This window comes from Neoarius graeffei, chromosome 15 (genome assembly GCF_027579695.1).
Source record: "Neoarius graeffei isolate fNeoGra1 chromosome 15, fNeoGra1.pri, whole genome shotgun sequence".
Classification (NCBI taxonomy): Eukaryota; Metazoa; Chordata; class Actinopteri; order Siluriformes; family Ariidae; genus Neoarius; species Neoarius graeffei.
Window position 1 is genome coordinate 13,060,880 of NC_083583.1, and position 20,324 is coordinate 13,081,203.

General features: G+C 41.8%; 1 protein-coding gene across 2 annotated transcripts in view; it reads left to right on the top strand.

Moving 5' to 3' along the window:
* The window catches only part of LOC132899179 (heterogeneous nuclear ribonucleoprotein L-like), a 242,033-nt gene that overhangs the window by 147,899 nt on the left and 73,810 nt on the right, over window positions 1-20,324 (top strand). For both annotated transcript variants that reach the window (XM_060940878.1, XM_060940879.1), the window contains exon 2: window positions 9,028-9,146. In XM_060940878.1, coding sequence (XP_060796861.1) covers window positions 9,028-9,146 — 119 coding nt within the window. The remainder of the gene's footprint in view (window positions 1-9,027; window positions 9,147-20,324) is intronic.

Sequence of the window (20,324 nt, forward strand, 5' to 3'; positions counted from 1 at the left end):
AGATTTGCCACATCCAATATGGCGGACACTCTGACGTATCCCAGCAACGGGGCCACCGGCTCAATGCGGCGTCTATGTTTATATGTCTATGGTGACACGGGCGCAGATAGAGGGGGGGACGGGGGGGATTCGTCCCACCCAGATTTAAATTCACCTCGTTCGGTCCCCCCCACTTATAGGGAGGAAAAAACGTCTATGCTGTCTTTCTTTGCATAAGGCAAACCTCACGGAAAAATCAAAAGACTAATTACCATTCGGTTTATTGAGGTGCACAGCAGTACATACATAGTTGCAACTGCGCAGACTGCACAGGTTGCGAGCTCGAGCTTGGTTGCTATGGTTACAAGTTTGACAGGCATATCGGGGACAGCTCCTCCTAGTTCAGGACCCCAACACGGCATGATGAAGGGTGCCAAAAGGCAGAAAACGATTGCATCGTTTTTTAAAAAAAAAAAAACGACTGTAAGTAAACTGTGCCTTACTTTATCATATCACCTTGCAATTTTTTGATAGTCTGTTCAAAGTAATGTCGTAGTGAAAGTAAAATCGTACGGAGTAGAGATGCCTTTCTGGTAGCCTCCTTCTTTCGGTGGTAGCCTGTAGATACAGTGCTCAGAAGGCAGTTTTAATGTTTAATCTGGCGTTCCCTGCCATAATTTCAGCGAGCATATTGTTTCATAAGGAAACTTTGCGAAGAGTTGTTGACTGACTGCCGCTCACGCAACACACAGGCATAGTTAGAAAGTCAGGATGCACTGGTTTACACTTTACACACACACGTAGCCCAGCCTCTCGCTATGTTTAACAGTTGGAACTTAGCGGTTTTAAAACTAGTTTTGCAATTTCTGTGCGTGATGATAATGTGTAAACTTTGGATTTCCATAGGCTATGTTAAAATGTTCTCATTGTCCTGGCCTGCAGGTAGTTCCTGGTGATGGCAGTGAGGGAGGTGAAATAACATGTATACACACTACCGTTCAAAAGTTTGGGGTCACCCAGACAATTTTGTGTTTTCCATGAAAAGTCACACTTTTATTTCCCACCATAAGTTGTAAAATGAATAGAAAATATAGTCAAGACATTTTTCTGGCCATTTTGAGCATTTCATCGACCCCACAAATGTGATGCTCCAGAAACTCAATCTGCTCAAAGGAAGGTCAGTTTTATAGCTTCTCTAAAGAGCTCAACTGTTTTCAGCTGTGCTAACATGATTGTACAAGGGTTTTCTAATCATCCATTAGCCTTCTGTGGCAATGAGCAAACACATTGTACCATTAGAACACTGGAGTGAGAGTTGCTGGAAATGGGCCTCTATACACCTATGGAGATATTGCACCAAAAACCAGACATTTGCAGCTAGAATAGTCATTTACCACATTAGCAATGTATAGAGTGGATTTCTGATTAGTTTAAAGTGATCTTCATTGAAAAGAACAGTGCTTTTCTTTCAAAAATAAGGACATTTCAAAGTGACCCCAAACTTTTGAACGGTAGTGTGTGTATATATATATATATATATATGAGTGATTCCACGCTTATGGGTACTGAAATGGGGACATGAACTTATTTTTAAAAATTCACCTAAAACCATTTCTTTTTTTACCATCAGGTCACAAAACATGTAATCTTTAATGAATGATATGTTAAAAGATAACTTTAATTTTCTGAGATGCAATAAAAACATTTATATGCCAAAGTCAAGCCTATGAGTTCCAAAATGATGTCTGTTACATTACTTCTGTTACGATTGTCCATCTCGCGTCTGTTACAAATTAATTACAATCTAGCTATATACCATCTCATTCTCATCTCATTATCTCTAGCTGCTTTATCCTTCTACAGGGTCGCAGGCAAGCTGGAGCCTATCCCAGCTGACTACGGGCGAAAGGCGGGGTACACCCTGGACAAGTCGCCAGGTCATCACAGGACTGACACATAGACACAGACAACCATTCACACTCACATTCACACCTACGGTCAATTTAGAGTCACCAGTTAACCTAACCTGCATGTCTTTGGACTGTGGGGGAAACCGGAGCACCCGGAGGAAACCCACGCAGACACGGGGAGAACATGCAAACTCCACACAGAAAGGCCCTCGCCGGCCCCGGGGCTCGAACCCGGACCTTCTTGCTGTGAGGCGACAGCGCTAACCACTACACCACCGTGCCGCCCAGCTATATACCATGTTAATCTTATTGAAAGAATGTGTATGTTTATTCTACTACACATGTTTATTAATTATATTTGCTAAAACATCACCTTCCTATGTTTCAAAAAGTAATTCTACATTGTTAAAATTGAGAATATATATGTCCACAACACTTCTGTTACGTTCTGACCTTGGCATATAAATATGTTTTTATTACATCTCAGAAAATTAAAGTTATCTTTTAACATATCATTCATTAAAGATTACATGTTTTGTGACCTGATGGTAAAAAAAAGAAACGGTTTTAGGTGAATTTTTAAAAATAAGTTCATGTCCCCATTTCAGTACCCATAAGCGTGGAATCACTCATATATATATATATATATATATATATATATATATATATATATATATATATATATATATATATACAATCATTTGCTGACAGCTCAGTCCCCCCCAGTTCAAAAATCCTATCTGCGCCCCTGTATGGTGATTGAGTTGGTTTTGGTATGCACTTATACTTTTGTAAAGTGAGATTTCAGTGTGCTGTAGCACTGTGATAGGACACTAAATGTCTTTATTGAAGTCCAACTGCAATTTATTTTTGTTTGCACAGCACTGTGAAGTCCTATAGGCTGTGACTGAATACAACTCCAGCACAATTGAAGTTTTATTTCATTTTTATTGTCTTTTGTCACACATGTCTGAACTGAGACACAGTAGTATGTGACTACATGTTTTATATTTGAGACTACAGCTCCCTAATCCGTCACAAAATCCAATTTTGTGTTTTGTATGTTCAGTACTGCCGAGTATGTGAGTGAATAAACTCCCTTACCATTTTCTCTTATCCCAGCAGTTTTTAACGAGTACTTTTAGCATAAAATGTGTTCACCATTTTAATTGTAACATTTCACTTTAAAAGCCTTATTCATTTACATAGATTTAAAAAATGCGATTAATCGCGATTAACTATATGAAATTCTGAGATTAATCGCGATTAATTTTTTAAAATTGTTTGACAGTCCTAATATATACCCGATATAGCTCCAAGATTAGAAAGAAGGCTTTGAAAAAAATCCCCCTTTTGGTGAAGTCGCGTCATCTCACACTGAAAAAATGAGAAAAATCCAACCTTTAATTGAAATAAATTTATTCAGAGAAAAACAAATCTCTCGTCAAGAAATAATTATTTTCAACAAAGTCTTTCTCATGATGGAAAAGCTCCAGGACTGGAGGCTCCGTCCAAAACTGTGAAATAAACATCTCCTCACAGAAAACGTCACCATATCAGTGATAATCAGTGATAATCAGTGATCTCGTACTGCATTAGCCGAGTTCCAGCTGGCGCGCAATCAGACCTGCTGCTGGAGGAAATTAATCAACACCTTCCAACCAATCACAGTTGAGAATTTAACAGCGCTGTGGTGTAAATGTACAGTATTTGCTGTGTCCTGCTCAGTTGCTTCTGTATATATTCTGTATTACGGTGAGGTCGAGGATTTTACACTGTGGGATTCTGAACTATGTAACAGAGGAGGATTAAATATACGGTCGAGCCAGTACACTGCTGTAAATATTACTGACTCAGTGCTCATATGCTTAGCCTGTGTGTGTGTGTGTGTGTGTGTGTGTGTGTGTGTGTGAGACTACTGACTGCTCTAAGACACATTATTGCAGAAGTGCATTTCTCAGATAGCCTGAAAGGTTGTGATGCGGTGGCCTGCATGTCTGCGGCTCGGCCTTTACACAGCCACAGAGACAGAAATACATGCCTCAGAGTAGCTCAGAGAGAGAGAGAGAGAGACTAGAAAGATGGGTAGAGAGAGTAATTTCTGATAACAGTTCCACCATGGGCGGCACGGTGGTGTAGTGGTTAGCGCTGTCGCCTCACAGCAAGAAGGTCCTGGGTTCAAGCCCCGTGGCCGGCGAGGGCCTTTCTATGCGGAGTTTGCATGTTCTCCCCGTGTCCGCGTGGGTTTCCTCCGGGTGCTCCGGTTTCCCCCACAGTCCAAAGACATGCAGGTTAGGTTAACTGGTGACTCTAAATTGAGCGTAGGTGTGAATGTGAGTGTGAATGGTTGTCTGTGTCTATGTGTCAGCCCTGTGATGACCTGGCGACTTGTCCAGGGTGTACCCCGCCTTTCGCCCGTAGTCAGCTGGGATAGGCTCCAGCTTGCCTGCGACCCTGTAGAACAGGATAAAGCGGCTACAGATAATGAGATGAGATGAGTTCCACCATGATGACCTATTCACTTTAGTCTGATTTTCTTTCTTTCTTTCTTTCTTTCTTTCTTTCTTTCTTTCTTTCTTTCTTTCTTTGTCCTGTGATTTGCATGATTTGATATTCTTGTATTCTTTCTCCGCTTTTTCTTTCTTTCTTTCTTTCTTTCTTTCTTTCTTTCTTTCTTTCTTTCTTTCTTTGTTTTTCTCTCACACTTTCCCTGTTGGTAAGAAACATGAGAAACTGTTCCCTGTTTCTCATGTTTCTTATATCTTTTTTCCTTCCTTCCTTTGTCTTTTTCTCTGCCATGTTTCCTGTTTCCTTACTACTTCTTTCTTTCTTTCTTTCTTTCTTTCTTTCTTTCTTTCTTTCTTTCTTTCTTTCTTTCTTTCTTTCTTTCTTTTTCTCTCACACTTTTCCTGTTGCCCTACTGTTTCCTGTTTCTTGTGTTCCTTCCTTCCTTCCTTCCTTCCTTCCTTCCTTCCTTCCTTCCTGTCTTTTTCTCTGCCATTTTCCCTCTTTCTTTCTTTCTTTCTTTCTTTCTTTCTTTCTTTCTTTCTTTCTTTCTTTCTTTCTTTCTCACACTTTTCCTGTTGCCCTACTGTTTCCTGTTTCTCATGTTTCTTGTCTTCCTTCCTTCCTTCCTTCCTTCCTTCCTTCCTTCCTTTTTCTCTGCCATTTTCTTTCTTTCTTTCTTTCTTTCTTTCTTTCTTTCTTTCTTTCTTTTTCTCTCACACTTTTCCTGTTGCCCTACTGTTTCCTGTTTCTTGTGTTCCTTCCTTCCTTCCTGTCTTTTTCTCTGCCATTTTCCCTCTTTCTTTCTTTCTTTCTTTCTTTCTTTCTTTCTTTCTTTCTTTCTTTCTTTCTTTCTTTCTTTCTTTCTCACACTTTTCCTGTTGCCCTACTGTTTCCTGTTTCTCATGTTTCTTGTCTTCCTTCCTTCCTTCCTTCCTTCCTTCCTTCCTTTTTCTCTGCCATTTTCTTTCTTTCTTTCTTTCTTTCTTTCTTTCTTTCTTTCTTTCTTTCTTTCTTTCTTTTTCTCTCACACTTTTCCTGTTGCCCTACTGTTTCCTGTTTCTTGTGTTCCTTCCTTCCTTCCTGTCTTTTTCTCTGCCATTTTCCCTCTTTCTTTCTTTCTTTCTTTCTTTCTTTCTTTCTTTCTTTCTTTCTTTCTTTCTCACACTTTTCCTGTTGCCCTACTGTTTCCTGTTTCTCATGTTCCTTCCTTCCTTCCTTCCTTCCTTCCTTCCTTCCTCTGTCTTTTTCACTGCCATGTTCCCCGTTTCCTGACTTCTTTCTTTCTTTCTTTCTTTCTTTCTTTCTTTCTTTCTTTCTTTCTTTCTTTCTTTCACGTCCTGATATTCTAGAATTCTTTTTCATCTTTCCCTCTTTATGATTAATTCCGTAGTCTTTTCTCCCTCTGTTTCTTTTCTTATTTCTCATTTTTCTTTTCCTTCCTTCCTTCCTTAGTTATTATCGTTATTTGAGCCTCGAGTGTGTCCTCCTCTTCACTGTAGGAATATTTCCACATTATTGCTGTCTGAAGGAAACATTCGAAATGATTTATTTGGGTTTTAGATGAGCAGGAGTTCATGTTGGGTGTGAATGCCTTTTTAATCTGCACCGTTCTACTGTATAAGAAAAGCTGATGTTGTTGGGAAGATGATTACAGCTGGGTGTGTTTTTTTTTTCCCGCTGTTATTTTGATCATGTTTTACTGTTGGCGTTAATGACATTTTAAATGTTGGTACTCAGCTGCGATGACCTGGTGACTTGTCCAGGGTGTACCCTGCCTCTCGCCCATAGTCAGCTGGGATAGGCTCCAGCTCGCCTGCGACCCTGTACAGGATAAGCGGCTACAGATAATGGATGGATAGATGGATGGATGTTGGTACTCAGACGAGTTGCTTCACTGATCAGTGGTGATGGGAAACTGGTGACTAGGGAAGTTTGCACTATTGACGGGAAACCTCATGTTTTCATAATCCTGCTGTACTGTTTACTCTCTTCCCTGTTGCACGTTGTGACTCGCACTTCTGCACTTAACCAGTTGCTTTTCACTGTGTGTCATGCAGAGTGTCTCTCACTTCAATATCTCCGAGCTCAGAGCTTGGGCGGCACGGTGGTGGAGTGGTTAGCACGGTTGCCTCACAGCAAGAAGGTTCCGGGTTCGAGCCCAGAGGCTGGCGAGGGCCTTTCTGTGTGGAGTTTGCATGTTCTCCCCGTGTCTGTGTGGGTTTCCTCTGGGTGCTCCGGTTTCCCCCACAGTCCAAAGGCATGCGGTTAGGTTAACATGGGGCGGCTTTGGGCTGAAGTGCCCTTGAGCAAGGCACCGAACCCCTAACTGCTACCTGGGTGTTGTAGCATGGCTGCCCACTGCTCTGAGTGTGTGTATGTGTGTGTGTGTGCGCTCATTGTTCACTCGTGTGTGTGTGTGTGTGCGCATGTGTGTGTTCACTGCTTCAGATGGGTTAAATGCAGAGGCTGAATTTCACTGTGCTTGAGTGTGCATGGGACAAATAAAGGCTTCTTTTTCTTCTTCTAAACACTGGTGTTAATACTGAAAGTGTTATGAGGCGTCGTGCATCACAGCGCTGAGCGTTTCTCTCTCTGCCTGGGTTCGGTGTTCAGCTCGTACACGATGAAGCTCCAGTGCTGCCTAATGCTCCCAGAGGTCTTTAGATCCATCTGTGTCGTTTCCTCTCAGCTCCTGACCTCCTCCAGGAGACGCTGTCTCTGAGATCGAAAACACCACTGAGATGTTACAGTGCGAGTGTGGTGTTGAGCGAAACTCTTGATCTCAGTCGCTCACTGAGTCCCAGGAGTCGCGTTCAGAGTTGGACTGTGTGTTTGGATCTGAGAGGCGTCTTTAACCCGTTAAACCCAATACACAGATTCGATTCAAATCAACCTCGTGGCATTAAACACACCACTGTTCTTTCTCTTTCCTGATTCCTGTGGTACTGTTCTGCTTTTCTCTTCATCTTTTTCTTTTCATCCTTTTTCTCTCTGTTTCTGACATTTTCTCACATTCTCCCACTCAATCTTTTATTTTTATCTTTCTACTTTATTCATGTTTTCTGATTGCTTACTTCTTTCTTTCTTTCTTTCTTTCTTTCTTTCTTTCTTTCTTTCTTTTTCTTTCTTTCTTCCACTTTTCCCATTTCCATACTACTTCCTGTTTTCTTTCTTTCTTTCTTTCTTTCTTTCTTTCTTTCTTTCTTTCTTTCTTTCTTTCTTTCTTTCTTTCTTTCTTTCACTTTTCCCATTTCTTTCTTTCTTTCTTTCTTTCTTTCTTTCTTTCTTTCTTTCTTTCTTTCTTTCACTTTCCCATTTCTTTCTTTCTTTCTTTCTTTCTTTCTTTCTTTCTTTCACTCTTTCTTTCACTTTTTCCATTTCTTTCTTTCTTTCTTTCTTTCTTTCTTTCTTTCTTTCTTTCTTTCTTTCTTTCACTTTTTCCATTTCTTTCTTTCTTTCACTTTTTCCATTTCTTTCTTTCTTTCTTTCTTTCTTTCTTTCTTTCTTTCTTTCTTTCTTTCTTTCTTTCTTTCTTTCTTTCTTTCTTTTTCTTTCTTTCTTTCACTTTTCCCATTTCTATACTACTCTTTCTTTCTTTCTTTCTTTCTTTCTTTCTTTCTTTCTTTCTTTCTTTCTTTCTTTCTTTTCTCTCACTTTTCCTGTTGCCCTACTGTTTCCTGTTTCTTGTGTTTCTTATGCCTTCCTTCCTTCCTTCCTTCCTTCCTTCCTTCCTGTCTTTTTCTCTGCCATTTTCCCTCTTTCTTTCTTTCTTTCTTTCTTTCTTTCTTTCTTTCTTTCTTTCTTTCTTTCTTTCTTTCTTTCTTTCACTTTTTCCATTTCTTTCTTTCTTTCTTTCTTTCTTTCTTTCTTTCTTTCTTTCTTTCTTTCTTTCTTTCTTTCTTTCTTTCACTTTTCCCATTTCTATACTACTTTTTCTTTCTTTCTTTCTTTCTTTCTTTCTTTCTTTCTTTCCATTTCCATACTACTTCCTGTTTTCTTTCTTTCTTTCTTTCTTTCTTTCTTTCTTTCTTTCTTTCTTTCTTTCTTTCTTTCTTTCTTTCACTTTTTCCATTTCTTTCTTTCTTTTTCTTTCTTTCTTTCACTTTTCCCATTTCTATACTACTTTTCTTTCTTTCTTTCTTTCTTTCTTTCTTTCTTTCTTTCTTTCTTTCTTTCTTTCTTTCTTTCTTTCTTTCTTTCTTTCTTTCTTTCTTTCTTTCTTTCTTTCTTTCAAGAAATGTGGCTCTAGTTGTTAACACTGGAGCATGTCCTGGTATTCCATACTGAAATATTATTCTATCAGTGCAGTGATAAAAGCAGTGTTTTAGTTTTGGAGGATTTAATCTGTTTGTCTGCCTTTGTAGGGTTTAAAATTAGATAAAGAAAAGCTCATTTTGTTCACCGTTTTAGTGCATGAATAGGACCTTGTCTGTTATTGCACTGTTCATTTTGGGAAATAAATGAGAAGGTTTGGAAAGTTAAACTCCATTCCAGTTGCAGCTTAATCATGAACAATTAATGTGGATCCTGAGGCAAGAGGAGTCGAGAACCGCTGCTCTACCTAACGTACACCATTCACGTGATATTTCTCCACTTTCTCTCCTAATCAGTGTGCTTTCTTGGTTTGCAGGATCATGGGGATGAGACCCACAGGATTGCACCGTCCCCCGTGGTCCATGTTCGGGGACTGTGTGAGTCGGTGGTGGAAGCTGACCTGGTGGAGGCTTTGGAGAAGTTTGGAAACATCTGGTAAAAAATGTTTTTCAAATTTTGGATCAATCTGTTCTGTTCTCGATCAGTGAGATCAAATAGATTAATGAGATTCACAAAGATCACTGAGGTAAAATGCATCAGTGAGATCAAATGGGTCAAACTGATCAATGGGATCAATAAGATTTATGGGAACAAACAGATCAATGGGATCAGTCAGATCACCTGCAGTGTAATAAATTACAGATAGAAATAGGAGAATAAATCTTCATCATGTCTATAAACTGATTCAGGACTTTGAGCATAAGGTTTTAATAATTTAAACTAAAGCTTTCAAATTAGTGACTGATATAATCAAAGATATGTCTTGCACTTTGAAGTCAGCATCTCTTGGCTGGAATGAATACCAATGAACTCTTAATAAGGACGTGATGAAGGCGGTGGCTATAGTGCAGTAATAAACTGGGTTAATCTCAAACACACTCCTCTGGGAGAGTTTCATGAATTAAAGTGACACACAAAAAGTGGATAAACGAACATAATATATCAATACAATTCATGCCTTCTTTTAATAACTCTCCTTATGATCTTGTTTGGATCAAGATTCATAAAATCTTTAATCCATGAGTTGCGCCTCATGTACTCTTCAAATCTCTACTCATCTGTCTTCTCTACTGTCAGTCTGCCAAGGCTACAAACTCTGATAGTGTGTACTGTGACTGGAATAAATCACAACAGGATGTGGTTACAGGAAAGTAATCAACGACGAGGTGGTGTGATGCAAAGCAGAGTTACTGTTATCACCCCAACACTGATTAATTTCCAATAAGAGCATGTCAGTGCCATTATATTCTCGCAGCTCTACACACTGCTTCACTCAGCAGCTTCTTTTTTTCATTTTACTTGGAGAAGAATTTTTCATGTCTGTTTATTGCGAGTCGAATCACCGTGCTTTTATTGTGCAGCACTTTAGCACTTTCATTAAGCTGCAAATCCTGTAATGTTCACTTAACTAACCATGAACAAACAACTGCTTCTTTCTTTCTTTCTTTCTTTCTTTCTTTCTTTCTTTCTTTCTTTCTTTCTTTCTTTCTTTCTTTCTTTCTTTCTTTTCACACTTTTCCTGTTGCCCTATTGGTTCCTGTTTCTCTTGTTTCTTATCCCTTCCTTCCTTCCTTCCTTCCTTCCTTCCTTCCTTCCTTCCTTCCTTCCTTCCTGTCTTTTTCTCTGCCATGTTCCCTGTTTCCTTACTACTTCCTGTTTCCTCTTTCTTTCTTTCTTTCTTTCTTTCTTTCTTTCTTTCTTTCTTTCTTTCTTTCTTTCTTTCTTTCTTTCTTTCTTTCTCACACTTTTCCTGTTGCCCTACTGGTTCCTGTTTCTTGTGTTTCGTATGTCTTTTTTCCTTCCTTCCTTCCTTCCTTCCTTCCTTCCTTCCTTCCTTCCTTCCTTCCTTCCTTCCTTCCTCTCTTTTTCTCTGATGTTCCCTGTTTCTTTCTTTCTTTCTTTCTTTCTTTCTTTCTTTCTTTCTTTCTTTCTTTCTTTCTTTCTTTCTTTCTTTCTTTCTTTTCACACTTTTCCTGTTGCCCTATTGGTTCCTGTTTCTCTTGTTTCTTAGGTTTTCCTTCCTTCCTTCCTTCCTTCCTTCCTTCCTTCCTTCCTTCCTTCCTTCCTTCCTTCCTTCCTCTCTTTTTCTCTGACGTTCCCTGTTTCTTTCTTTCTTTCTTTCTTTCTTTCTTTCTTTCTTTCTTTCTTTCTTTCTTTCTTTCTTTCTTTCTTTTCACACTTTTCCTGTTGCCCTATTGGTTCCTGTTTCTCTTGTTTCTTAGGTTTTCCTTCCTTCCTTCCTTCCTTCCTTCCTTCCTTCCTTCCTTCCTTCCTTCCTTCCTGTCTTTTTCTCTGCCATGTTCCCTGTTTCCTTACTACTCTTTCTTTCTTTCTTTCTTTCTTTCTTTCTTTCTTTCTTTCTTTCTTTCTTTCTTTCTTTCTTTCTTTCTTTCTTAACCACGAACAAACAACAGGACAAACAAGAAGGATACTCGGTAGAGTGAATACCTCCGCCAAGCCACATATCTGGATTTGCATCAAAATCTAAGCAGTTGTTCCTTGGCCCATGGCTCACCTTTCTTTAAAATTTCATCAAAATCCATTCACTATTTCTTGAGTTATGTTGGGAACAGACAAACAATAAACAAATGAAGGCGAAAACACAACCTCCTCCAACAAAGTTGGTGGAGGTATTTACAACCCCAAGTCCATAAATTTGGGACACTGTGTAAAACATAAATAAAAAATAGAATATGATGATTTGGAAATCATGGAGACCCTATATTTCATTGAAAATGGTACAACGACATAGTACAAACATATCAAATGTTGAAACTGACAATTTTTTTTATTTTTTGAAAACTATATGCTCATTTTGAATTTGATGTCAGCAACACGTTTCAAAAAAGTTGGGACGGGGCATGTTTACCACCGTGTTGCATCACCTCTACTTTTACCAGCACTCTGTAAACATTTGGGAACTCATCTCATCTCATTATCTGTAGCCGCTTTATCCTTCTACAGGGTCGCAGGCAAGCTGGAGCCTATCCCAGCTGACTACGGGCGAAAGGCGGGGTACACCCTGGACAAGTCGCCAGGTCATCACAGGGCTCGTTTGGGAACTGAGGAGACTAATTGCTGTAGTTTGGAAAGAGAAATGTTGTCCCATTCTTGCCTGATATACAATTTCAGTTGCTCAACAGTTTGGGGTCTCCTTTGTCGTATTTTACACTTCATAATGCACCAAATGTTTTAAATGGGAGACAGGTCTGGACTGCAGGCAGGCCAGTTTAGCACCCGGACTCTTTTACTACATAGTCATGCAGTTTTAATATGTGCAGAAAGCGGTTTGGCATTGTCTTGCTGAAAGAAGGAAGGCCTTCCCTGAAAACGATTTTGTCTGGATGGCAGCATATTGCTCTGAAACATGTAGATATCATTCAGCATTAATGATGCCTTCCCAGATGTACAAGCTCCCCATGTCTTGTGCACTAATGCCCCCTCATACCATCACAGACGCTGGATTTTGAACTGTGCACTGATAACAAGCCAGATGATCCGTCTCTTTAGCCTGGAGGACGTGGTGTCCATGATTTCTAAAAATAATTTCTACTTTTGTTTCGTCAGACCTCGGGACAATTTTCCACTTCGCCTCAGTCCATGGTAAAAGAGCTCGGGCCCAGAGAAGGTGGCGGTGTTTCTGGATATTGTTTATATCTGGTTTTAACTTGCATTTGTGGATGCAGTAATGAACTGTTTTCACAGACGATGGTTTTCTGAAGTGTTCCTGAGCCCATACAGTGATTTCCACTACAGACACGTCTGCTTTTAATGCAGTGTCTCCTGAGGGCCTGAAGATCACAGGTATCCAGTGTCAGTTTTCAGCCTTGTCTCTTGCATACAGAGATTTCTCCAGATTCTCTGAATATTTTAAGGATATTATGTACCACAGATGACGTGATTCCCAAATTCTTTGCAGTTTTACACTGACAAACATTATTCTTAAATTGTTGCACTGTTTGCCCACGCAGTCTTTCACAAAGCGGTGAACCCCTCCCCATCTTTACTTCTGATAGACTCCGCCTCTCTGGGATGCTCCTTTTAACCATATTTTTCAAAATACAATACATTTTCTCAGTTTCAACATTTGATATGCTGTCTTTGTCCTATTTTCAATGAAATATTGGGTTTCCAAGATTTGCAAATCATCATATTCTGCTTTTGTTTATGTTTTACACATTGTCCCAACTTTTTTGGAATTGGGGTTGTATTCCTTGAAAGCTTTCGATCTCTCTGATCTGTCAGAGTGTTAGAGGGAGAAAAATACAGGTACCTCGTTTAGAAGTACTTGGTGGACGGTGGTGGACGAGCCACATTATCTAAAGCTAATAAATGCTGATATGATGAAGTCTTGGGTAAGGAGATGTTTAGTTAACATTTATGGAAGGAGTCTCCAGTTTCACTGCTTTGTAACAGTCAGTAGGTTTTCCACCATGGGAAAGTCTTCAGGATAGACGAGTGTCCAGTTTCTTGGTAACATAAAAAGTTGGATAATTATGGCTAGTGATGAGAGGAACTAACTTGTTTCACACGTTTGACAACATTAAAAGTAACTATAAATGGATATAAAATATGACGTTTGCGAATAACATTTTTAAAAAAATAGTTTGCAAATTGCTGTGTTTTAAAAGGAATAAATCCTTTCAGGATGTGGAAAATAATCAACCTCAGGGTGGTAAAATGAACCCTGCTCTGAGTCAGACCGCATCACACCATCTTGTCGTTGATTATTTTCCTATAACAGCATAATCCCTTCGTGTTTTATTCCGCAGTTAATTAATTTAGTACAGTATGTACAAAAGCATATTTTTTAAATGGGGCTAAAGTTATGGTTAGTTTTTTCTTTTTTATCGGACACCTAGTTTTAGGTTTGTTTACCTGACATGTTTCGACATACATAACTGTCGTCTTCCTCAGGCCAAGTTTACATTAGACCGTATCTGTCTTGTTTTCTTCGCGGATGCACTGTCCGTTTACATTAAAACGCCGGGAAACGGGAATCCGCCAGGGTCCACGTATTCAATCCAGATCATGTCTGGTCCGGTGCTGTGTAAACATTGAGGATACGCGGATACGCTGTGCTGAGCTCTAGCTGGCATCGTCATTGGACAACGTCACTGTGACATCCACCTTCCTGATTCGCTGGCGTTGGTCATGTGACGCGACTGCTGAAAAACGGCGTGGACTTCCGCCTTGTATCACCTTTCATTAAAGAGTATAAAAGTATGAAAATACTGCAAATACTGATGCAAATACTGCCCATTGTGTAGTTATGATTGTCTTTAGGCTTGCCATCCTTCCACTTGCAAGTGGTAAGTGATATGCACTGGGATCACACACACAGCGGCTCAGTCCCGAATCACTGCTTGTGTACTTCACTCGCGCGCTCTGTGAGCTGCGCAAGGCCGGAGTGCGCACCCTCCAGAGGGCACTCGCTGTTCAGGGCGGAGTGATTTGGAGTGCAGGATGCCTGCGGAGCCGAGCGTATCCGTGTATTGGTGTTGCTGTGTGCACGCGAATCGTGTATTGGCGTTGCTGTGTGCACACTAATCGTTTTAAAAACGTTAATCTGATGATCCGCTGATACGGTCTAATGTAAACCCCACCTCAAAGTGTCACCGGATGTTGTTGGTGACGCATCTTATCAGCTGATGTTTCCGAAGGCGTGACCTTCCTGTCTGGTTTGACAGGTCGGTTACGCCTTCTACTGTCTCTTCGTCCCCTGCAAGATGGCACTCCAGGTATGGGAGAGCATGTCAGATCCTGGCTCATCCCAAAGACAGAATACATCCGGAAAACAAATGCAACACCATATATGAGATTCCATGCCAATCATGCAATTAAACTTACATTGGGGAGACAGGAAGGAGCTTCACCACAAGGAAAAATGAACATAAGAAAGAGTGCGAAAAGGAGACAGCTACAAGACAAACCCGAACAATAAAAGAAAAGGCACAACAGGAAAATTATAAGTCAGTCATAACAGATCACTGCAAAAGAGAAAATCACATTATGGACTGGGGGAATGCCAGAGTCATCCGCACAGAAGATAATAAACATCAGCGCTGGATCAGGGAGGCCATGGAGATCCGAAAGCGAAGCCCGAGGACCATCAACCGGGATGAGGGAGCATACGTGCTCTCCCATACCTGGAGTGCCATCTTGCAGGGGACGAACAGACAGTAGAAGACGTGACCGACCTGTCAAACCAGACAGGAAGGTCCCGCCTTCGGAAACATCAGCTGATAAGATGCGTCACCAACAACATCCGGTGACACTCTGAGGAAGACGACAGTTACGTACGCCGAAACATGTCAGGTAAACAAACCTAAAACTAGATCTCATCTCATCTCATCTCATTATCTCTAGCCGCTTTATCCTTCTACAGGGTCGCAGGCAAGCTGGAGCCTATCCCAGCTGACTACGGGCGAAAGGCGGGGTACACCCTGGACAAGTCGCCAGGTCATCACAGGACTGACACATAGACACAGACAACCATTCACACTCACATTCACACCTACGGTCAATTTATGGCCCTTTTCCACTACCCTTTTTCAGCTCACTTCAGCTCGCTTCAGCTCACTTCAGCCCGACACGGCTCGCGTTTCGACTACCAAAAAACAGCACGACTCAGCTCGCTTCAGCCCTGCTTAGCCCCTAAAACTCGCACGGTTTTGGAGTGGGGCTGAAGCGAGCCAAACCGTGCCGAGTGAGGCTGGGGGCGTGAGCAGACACTCCCCTGTGCACTGATTGGTGAGGAGGAGTGTCCTCACATGCCCACACACGCCCCGCGAGCGCGCTGGGATCTGTAAACACCGCAAACCTGGAAGAAGGAGAATTACGAGAATTATGAAGCCTTATGCGCCTCGCCTCATCTATACGCTCTTGCCAGTATCTGTTGGCGTTGTCGGTGACAACAAGCCACAGCACCAAGACCAGCAACACTAACGACTCCATGTCCTCCATGTTTATTGTTTACTATTCGGGTCGTGAGACTACCGCTTAAAAGATCACTGATGTCACTGTTTGCGCCGCTTAACGACATCACGTGGCGTCCACCCACTTTCGCTAACTCCACCCAATGTGTCCACCCACTTCCAGCCAGCACGGTTCAGCGCGGTTGTAGTCGAAATGGAACTCCAACAGCCCCGCTCAGCCCGACTCAGCACGGCACGGCTCAGCCCGACTCAGCCGCGTTTGTAGTGGAAAAGCGGCATTAGAGTCACCAGTTAACCTAACCTGCATGTCTTTGGACTGTGGGGGAAACCGGAGCACCCGGAGGAAACCCACGCGGACGCGGGGAGAACATGCAAACTCCACACAGAAAGGCCCTCGCCGGCCACGGGGCTCGAACCCAGGACCTTCTTGCTGTGAGGCGACAGCGCTAACCACTACACCACCATGCCGCCCCTAAAACTAGATGTCTGATAAAAAAGAAAAAACTAACCATATCTAATATAAGACATAATGAACGTAATCGAGAGGGGCTAAAGTTGCTTTACAGCTCCAGGGCAAAATGAAAAATAAAAGCAAATGTCAGATAAAAATCGTGTCTTGGCTGATTTGGGATAAAGAGGACATTGTATAAAATGCATTTTGGCTTCTCTTTCAACTTGCTCCCATTGTATGTATTTCGAGAACATGACAGCATGAGTGAGATCATTCTCTCTCTCCGAAGGGCGAGTGCTTGAGGAAGGCTTTGGTCCCTGTTTTCATCTTAGAGATGCTGTTCTTGGCAGGAGGTTCTGGCTTCCTTGCTGAAATGAAAGGTGTTTTTAATTATATGAACACTTGGTCAGTGAAAGACTTAATAGCCCTTTCTTTTTTTTTTTAATGTATAAAACATTTTAACATAATTTTAGATGTGTTCAAGATAATTCATGAGTCCTCCATGTAAAAAATTCATACTGCTGAGCGTTGAATATACAAAATTCATGTAGCTCTTTTTCAAACTGAAGGTCGCCTTACAGTGGAATTAATAATATTCGGGGGACTTGGAGAGATACACAAGAAAAGAGTTTAGCTTGTGTGAGCTGCCGTATCATGAAACGTTTTGATTGCTCTCCCCCTGCCTTTAGATATCCCGGATAAGGTCAGTGTGTGATAATGATGTTCGGAGGGTATCGGATGGCACGGGATTAAGCATGGTGCTTCTTTCCGGTGCAGCTGAGTGGAAATAGAGTAGTGCATTAGGGTATTTTTAGGCTGGCAGGAACATCAGCGAAGGACTCTGTGAGAACGTCTTATAGGAAGCGGCAGGCTGTGACATTGTGTTTAAGCCTCAGTAGATCTTTCCCAGAACTGCCGCGTTAACTTGAGACTGCAGTGAGACGAAGTTAGACGATACGAGACTGCAAAACAAGAAACAGGAAGTAAATAGCACTGTTCGTCTAAAGAGGAGAAAAAGAGTGGTAGTCAAAAATGATCAAAGGTGATCTCAGTTTGGTGTGATGACTGTTTCATTTTCACATTCACAGTGGAGTAGATTTATGACATTATGGAAACGTTCCAACTTCCACGGGCTGTCACTGGGAGTTCCTGAGTCATCCCATGTATCAGGCTTGTATTACTCGAGTCCGACTCGTGCCCTGATTTTAAAGACTCGTGACTTGACTTGGACTTGAGCACTGATGACTCAGACTTGGACTCGGACTCGTGCTTTAACTGCATTCGGACTCGTAAATTGGAGACGAGGACTCGGATTTTTTCTTTATTTTTTGTAACATGCCATAATAATTTGGCATAAGATATTTATCTCATCTCATTATCTCTAGCTGCTTTATCCTTCTACAGGGTCGCAGGCAAGCTGGAGCCTATCCCAGCTGACTACGGGCGAAAGGCGGGGTACACCCTGGACAAGTCGCCAGGTCATCACAGGGCTGACACATAGACACAGACAACCATTCACACTCACATTCACACCTACGCTCAATTTAGAGTCACCAGTTAACCTAACCTGCATGTCTTTGGACTGTGGGGGAAACCGGAGCACCCGGAGGAAACCCACGCAGACACGGGGAGAACATGCAAACTCCACACAGAAAGGCCCTCGCCGGCCCCGGGGCTCGAACCCAGGACCTTCTTGCTGTGAGGTGACAGCGCTAACCACTACACCACCGTGCCGCCTAAGATATTTATATCTACATTAATTTTTCTATTAATTTCATGTAAGAGTGTCACATCTGCGTGTCTTGGCGCGTGCATCAGATAGACTCGGGTGTGCTCTAGACAGTGCGCACGCTGTAAACGGCTCGCACCTGCACAGGATCAAAGCGCAATCAGCACGCCGATATAAAAACTGTGAAAACACACTTACTTTGCGAAGTATTGAGTTGCACTGCTGACACATTATCAAGCCTTATTTCCTTGTTTGGTTTCCTGATCCCTGATTTCCTGTTTCTCGTCTTTGATTCTGCCGAGTCTACGATAGCCTGTTTGTGTCTCGCTGGACCTGTTGCCTGTTTCACCGTTTTGCGATTTTGCCTGCCGTTCTGGATTGTTTACCGTCTTCACTTGTATTAATAAACACACCTTCTGCACTTACATCCGTCTCCCAACCATCTCTGACAGAATACTTCACACTCCCTGATAAAGAGAAGCACATTCACCTGTTCATACGTCATGTTCAGGAGCAAACTAATGTTAATGGCGCTAAAACAGCCACCGTCAAATGGTGCGGTTGGAGTGTTGGATTCGGAATCGACTTGAAATTTTTTACTTGACTTGGACTTGAACACTGGGGACTTGAGACTGGATTCGGACTCGAGGTTTAGTGACTCGGCTGCAACACTGCCATGTATATCTCCAAGATGAGATGCTGCAATCATGTGAATTATTATACATACACGATACTTTTTTCAGTGGAATAAAAACCTGTTCTATTCCCTTCTAGTGGGCTTCATTAATTTGGTTTGATAGGATGCAATAATGTTAGCATATTGCTTATCCTACCTGTATTATGTCACTCTATTCAGTGGAGAATGAGTGTTGAATATGGTTTACGATATTGCATGGTTGTCAAGACAACACGACGTCATGCGTCAGAGCTTATATGAATATTCAGTGAGAAAACTTTTCTGCTGTGCATGTCCACAACCATTTTTTGTTCGCCGGGAAAGAGAAAGACGAGGCTATTCCAGTGTTAGGATTAGCTACACTACCGTTCAAAAGTTTGGGGTCACCCAGACAATTTTGTGTTTTCCATGAAAAGTCACACTTTTATTTCCCACCATAAGTTGTAAAATGAATAGAAAATATAGTCGAGACATTTTTCTGGCCATTTTGATCATTTAATCGACCCCACAAATGTGATGCTCCAGAAACTCAATCTGCTCAAAGGAAGGTCAGTTTTATAGCTTCTCTAAAGAGCTCAACTGTTTTCAGCTGTGCTAACATGATTGTACAAGGGTTTTCTAATCATCCATTAGCCTTCTGAGGTGGGGTTTACATTAGACCGTATCAGCGGATCATCAGATTAACGTTTTTAAAACGATTAGTGTGCACACAGCAACACCAATACACGATTTGCGTGCACACAGCAACGCCAATACACGGATACGCTCGGCTCCGCAGGCATCCTGCGCTCCAAATCACTCCGCCCTGAACAGCGAGTGCCCTCTGGAGGGTGCGCACTCCGGCCCTGCGCAGCTCACAGAGCGCGCGAGTGAAGTGCACAAGCTGTGATTCGGGACTGAGACGCTGTGTGTGTGATCCCAGCGCATATCACTTACCACTTGCAAGTGGAAGGATGGCAAGCCTAAAGACAATCATAACTACACAATGGGCAGTATTTGCATCAGTATTTGCAGTATTTTCATACTCTTATACTCTTTAATGAAAGGTGATACAAGGCGGAAGTCCGCGCCGTTTTTCAGCAGTCGCGTCACATGACCAACGCCAGCGAATCAGGAAGGTGGATGTCACAGTGACGTTGTCCAATGACGATGCCAGCTAGAGCTCAGCACAGCGTATCCGCGTATTCTCAATGTTTACACAGCACCGGAGCTGACACGATCTAGATTGAATACGTGGACCCTGGCGGATTCCCGTTTCCCGGCGTTTCCAGGCGTTTTAATGTAAACGGACAGTGCATCCGCGAAGAAAACGAGACAGATACGGTCTAATGTAAACTTGGCCTGAGGCAATGAGCAAACACATTGTACCATTAGAACACTGGAGTGAGAGTTGCTGGAAATGGGCCTCTATACACCTATGGAGATATTGCACCAAAAACCACACATTTGCAGCTAGAATAGTCATTTACCACATTAGCAATGTATAGAGTGGATTTCTGATTAGTTTAAAGTGATCTTCATTGAAAAGAACAGTGCTTTTCTTTCAAAAATAAGGACATTTCAAAGTGACCCCAGACTTTTGAACGGTAGTGTACAAGCAGTGGCAAACCATTACTATTAGAGCTGGGACTTCAGGCAGACACACCAAAAAAGCAACAGGGCAAAGGATTTTGCAAGGGATTAGCAGCAGGCTGCCAGGTCGCACTGTTGTGTGTAGCTGTCAATGTTGATTTTAAAAGTAAGTTACACGGGGAAATGAATACTTAAGTCTGAGTGAAAAATACTGTAGCGAGCGTGCAGCGTGGAAGAAGAGTGTGGA